This window comes from Podarcis filfolensis (assembly GCF_964270895.1).
Source record: "Podarcis filfolensis genome assembly, chromosome: 9".
Taxonomy (NCBI): Eukaryota; Metazoa; Chordata; class Lepidosauria; order Squamata; family Lacertidae; genus Podarcis; species Podarcis filfolensis.
In genome coordinates, this window is record NC_139610.1 from 18,507,997 (window position 1) to 18,513,503 (window position 5,507).

Here is a 5,507-nt window from a genome sequence, read left to right on the forward strand (position 1 = left end):
AGTGTCCACAATAAACATTATTTTAGAAAAATGAAAACCAAGTGAGAATATCCCTTTGTTTACCCACAATAGGTGACTGGAGCACAGGAGTCTAACATTTCTTGTTCACTCTTGCATTGTTGTTCTTTTAGACACACTTGCATATGTATTACCTATGTACCCAAATATATGCACCTACCAATGTTGTGCTGATCTATTTTTAATTGCTGCTTCTTTTTTATTTGCTCATTGCAAACAGCTGAAAGTCTATAAATTTTTATAACAAATCTGATTTGCAATCAGGGTTGAATAATTTCGATTACAACTGTATATATGTGTGTATATATGCATATCTGTAACTCTGGATAACATGAGATAAAGTGCATCTCATGAAGTGAACTGTAACAGAATTATTAGTATTTGAGGTGCAGTTTGTGCTGTATAGTAAAAGGCAGCTTTAAAATGGTAGAGTCTCAAAGCAGCTTGTAATATAACATAGGGCCTAATGCCCCAAGAAAACGAGTATGACATCTGGTTTGACATAACTCTGGACCATGGTCCTATAGATGTTTTGAACACTGATTTATATACGTTATGAGAACTGTTCTAAGAGTTGATATGCATGCCTACAGTCATATAAGCACCAGCCCTAATAACACTTGTACAAAGTTTGTAACAATAAAATGCTCTCCAATAAGGATTGGAAACATTTTACATCTTTTATGCAGAGAAAAGTCAACATGGTGAACAGTTAAGTGTTAGACTAGGCTCTGGAACACTAGGGTTCAGATCACTACTTAGCCATGAAACCCACTGAGTGGCGTTGAGCAATCAGAATAAGATCTATTACTAGATTATTGATGCAAAACTCCTCTATCTTCAGCACATTGTATTTTATTTTATTGCTAGGGCTGGGGGCTGGTGTGCAAGACTCTTCTTCCGATTCTGAATTTTGGGGTCCTCAAAAAAAAAAATCTTGACAACTTTGCGGGTATCAGGAATATGGCAACCCTAAAGCTCAACAATTGTGGTGGTTTCCTTACACTGTATTTTATTTTACTGCTAGGGCTACGGGCTAGTGCAAATAATGATTCTTCTGATTCTGAATTTTGGGGTCTTTCTAAAAAGATGCTCGGCAACTTTGCGGACATCGGGAATATGGCAACCCTAGGCAAAAAAGCTTAACAATTGTGGCGGTTTCCTTGCATTGTATTTTATTTTATTGCTAGGGTTGGTGCAAATAAAGCTTGACCACTTTGCAAGGCATCAGGAATATGGCAATCCTAGGCAAAAGGGCTATGTTTCTCAAAATAAAATAAAAATTATTTTATTGCTAGGGGTTGGTGCATGTAAATATTCTTCTTCCACTTCTGAATTTTGGGGTCTTCCTAAAAAAAAACCAAAAAAACTTGACAACTTCTTGCAAGAATATGGCAACCTTGGGGCTAGGTTTCTAAAAAAAAATACAAACCTCAACAATTGCGGTGGTTTTCTTACACTGCATTTTATTTCATTGCTAGGGCTGGTATGCAAAGCAAGACCCCTTTGCGGGCGTCCAGAAAGTGACGTTTTTTGAAAGATGGCGACTCTAGGCCAGAAGGGCACGAAGCGGCAGAGCGTACCTGGCGAGGGCCTCCGGGGTCGGGTCTGTGGGCCCCACCGCGCACTTGCCCGGGGGGCTCCATGTGGGGTGGGAAGGGGCCTGTCAGGAGCGCGGCGGCGGCGGCAAACGAAACGGCGACTTCCTATTGACCGAGAAACAAGGGAGCGTGAGGGGAGCGCGCAGAAACCGGAAGCGCGGTTTCCACCCACCGGAAGGGCATCGAGGGCGCCCGTTCCCATAGACGACATGACGCCTAGAAGGGAAACCCGGAAGCCGGCGGAACGGGGGTCGGAGGAGGCGGGAGAAGACGCAGCCTCCGAGGGCGGCCCTAGGGAATAGAGGTCTCGCTTCCCTCCCGGAACCGCGAAACCTTTCCTGCCCCCTCCGCCGGTAGGGAGGCGGCGCTGGCCGTGGGAACGGAACCCTGAGGGAAATGGGGGAGAAGACAGGCAGCGGATACGTGAATACGTTGTAGATATTTTCCCACATTTATTATGCTGTTTTTGTGATATACAAATGACATGAGAAAACCTGGCATGCTTATTTGTATAACGTTATTCTTTTCTTTTTTTCTAAAAAAAATAATATTGGTTTTACAACATTATAACAAACAAACATTGGCTTAGGATTTTATTTATGTTAAGGGGTGAATTAATATGTTTAATTTCATAATGAGAAGATCTAAGAATGTCATTGTTTCAGTTTAAGAATTGTGATTTGGAAAACCGTTAAAAGGATATGCAGTGAAATTCAACCAAGGGGAAGCGAGGAAGTCACCTAACAATGTTAATAAGTGTAATTTTCAATAAGGCTATGATTTATGTTTGTTTGTCTTATGTATAACGTTATTCTTGTTTATAAAACCCAATTAACAAAACCAAACACCGTGGCTCCGAAACACAGGCAGCGGATACTTTAATATGTTGTAGATATTTTCCCACATTTATTATGCTATTTTTGTGATATACAAATGACATGAGAAAACTTGGCATGCTTGTTTGTATAACGTTATTCTTGTTTATAAAACCCAATTAAAAACAAAACAAAACACCGTGGCTCCCAAAGGGTGCGGCAGCAGGAGAGGATCCAAGAACAAACGAGACATTTGAGTGTAGTGTAGTATAGTATTGAAATACTTGTTTCTGTGAAGAATATGGATGTTGTGGGAATCATTCCTACTATTTTTGTATAAGCTGCACGGTTCTACATTTGCCGGATGCCCCGCAATCGTGTTATAAAGTAGCTGTGTTGTCCGTTTGCTTTCCAATGTATTTGGAAATCGGTCCGTCAACGAACTGTGAGAAATGCTACGAAATGAAAGTGGAGCAATGGATGTACCCGTTTGCATTGTGACAGACACAAAACCCAATAAAAACGAGTAAAAAAAATCAGGGCATTGCGAGCAATTTTTTATTCTGAAAGTATGGCCCAGAGGGGGGGGGGGGGAACCACCGAATATTTCTCATACGTGTTTAGTTTGAGCTTGAAGCAAAAGAGAAAAAAATGATTTAAGAGAGTTTTGAGGTTGCAGTCCTACACACAGTTATCTCGGAGAGTGCTCCAGTCAGGGCTGACTTGAGTAACATTTTGACTTGGTAGAGCTGCAGTTTTTAACAACTTACTGTTTTTGCAGAATTAGGAGTCCCGCAGCACTTTTTAAAGGGAAGGGTGCCCTTGCACATGTGCAGAGTGCCTAGTCTCTCAAAAAAAAACCAACTCAATAATTCCTCTGCACATCTGTGGACAAGCAAAGTGCATAAGTGTCCATCTGTGGACAAGCAAAGTATGAAGGCATAAGTATGATTTTTACCTCTTACTAAGAAATAAACCACAACATGTCCATGAGCATAGCTGGGGGGGGGGGGAGCTGCCAACCAATCAAATAAATCAATAAAAATACTGAGGTTCTGCCCCCCCCCCTTATCATGAAGTGAATCCACAACCTGATTGGCTTACAGTAGATTTCCGGAATTAGCCAATCATGTGCAGCCCATTGTGTAAATAATGTATATAAAGCAGATACCTTGAGGGGACTTTCATTCATTCCTCCTCACCACTATGAGCTGAATAAAGAGCATGAAATCACTTTGCGACTCTGAGTATATTTCATTTTCTATATTCAGATTAAATGATTTGCTAGAGAAACAGGAAAGAGAAGTTATAATTGGGCAAAATATATACAAAATAAAAAAAATTGTCCAGTAGTACCTTAGAGACCAACTAAGTTTGTTCTTGATATAAGCTTTCATGTGCATGTACACTTCTTCAGATACCTCGGCAGATCTGAAGAAGTGTGCATGCACACGAAAGCTTATACAGTACTAAGAACAAACTTAGTTGGTCTCTAAGGTGCTACTGGACAATTTTTTATTTTTTATATTTATTTCAACTGCATCAGACCAACACAGCTACCTGCCGGAATCTTGTTAGAAGGCATAGCAAAAGAGAAACGCATTTACTTACTTTATTTTTTATGCAATAATGTTTGGGCAGTGGGTTCTCTTACACTCTGGTGGTTTTAGCTGAGCTTACTTCAAAATAAACATGTTTCACACAGGTAATAAGTGGGGCCTAACATTCAGATCTTTTCTAATACTGTAAGTGCAGAGTCATCTGGAAAATCATAGCATGGTTAGGTGGAGCTCAAGTACCATGAAGCAATTATTATTATTATTCCAACTGAAAGCAGCTAGAAACTGCAGCACACTAGCTCGTTCAACATAGGACACATTAATGGAGTCAGAACAGGGTCAGGCAGAGTTTCAGAGGGCTAGGACTGGCAAATTTGCAATCTAGATGGGGTCAACTTTATAGGAAACAACCTGACTACACACCAGTTGTTGACCCCTCTGATTTTTCACTGAGGCTCTTTTATCACGGATTCCTGAAACACTGGTTTTGCCTGTGCACACGCTTCTTGCCCACTTGAGACTAGAAGCCAGTTCTCCCTAGTCCAATAACCTAACCATCTTGTGGCTGAGACTTGTGAAGGCCGGACACGAACTTCCACAGGTTTGATATTGTTATGTACTAACCTTGGATCCTAGAACAATAGGCAAGCAGGATCGTAGAATGCAACAACTGATTCGCTTGCAGGAGAAGACCAATCAGGCTCCAGGAATAAGTTAATCAGCCTATTAGGCTGGTAGGATTGTAGAATGCAACAACTGATTGACCTGCAGAAAAAGACCAATCAGGCTCCAGGAGGGAAGCAGAATCAGCCAATCAGGCAGGACTCATTGTGTAAATAATGTACATAAAAGCTTGAGGTTTGGGGGGCAATTCAATCACTGTTTTACAAGCTGCAATAAAGAGCAAGAAATCACTACAGGACTCCGAGTACATTTCAGATAGCATGCAGATGAGGTAGGTCAAGGAAATGAGACAATCTACTGACTACAGATCACGCCACTATGTGGATCAGAGTCACATACACCCTAGAATATATTTACTCATTGTATAGATGAAGAATACCATCAGATTACTTACGCAAGCCAACAGGTACATACATGGCTGTTGCAGCTCGGTCAGGCAAGAAGGTCCAGTGAGGAATTATTTATTGTCAAGAATACACCTACAAATTTGAAGAAGGCATGTCTGTCAGCCCTATGTCTCTTGGCTATGTCTAGGTGTGCACCCGATGAGGCAGTTGCCTCAGCGGGGAGGCTCCACCCCAAATCTCAGCTTCCCCATCCGACCTGCGTGCAAGCAGGCAAAGACTACACCTGCATGTAACTGGTTTCTGCTCCTCCCACTTCAATCCTCTCCTGGTCCTGGGAGACAGTGGAGCAGGAGAGGTGGAGGCAGGAGGAGGAGGTGTGAAAGCCCTTGACTCTACAACTGCCTGACCTCTCTCTCCCACCTCCTGCACCTGTTCTTCACTCTCCAATCCTGCAGCTTCTCCTGCCACTGGCTCTCATCTCCC

General features: G+C 41.9%; 1 protein-coding gene across 1 annotated transcript in view; it reads right to left on the bottom strand.

Annotated features, from left to right (window-relative positions):
- Window positions 1-1,845, bottom strand: part of LOC310770230 (OCIA domain-containing protein 1-like) — an 11,834-nt gene extending 9,989 nt beyond the window's left edge. Inside the window, exon 1 of the mRNA XM_083630764.1 lies at window positions 1,521-1,845. Within this exon, the coding sequence (XP_083486890.1) occupies window positions 1,521-1,830 (310 nt within the window). The 5' untranslated portion in view covers window positions 1,831-1,845. The remainder of the gene's footprint in view (window positions 1-1,520) is intronic.
- Between the last annotated feature and the right edge of the window lie 3,662 nt (window positions 1,846-5,507).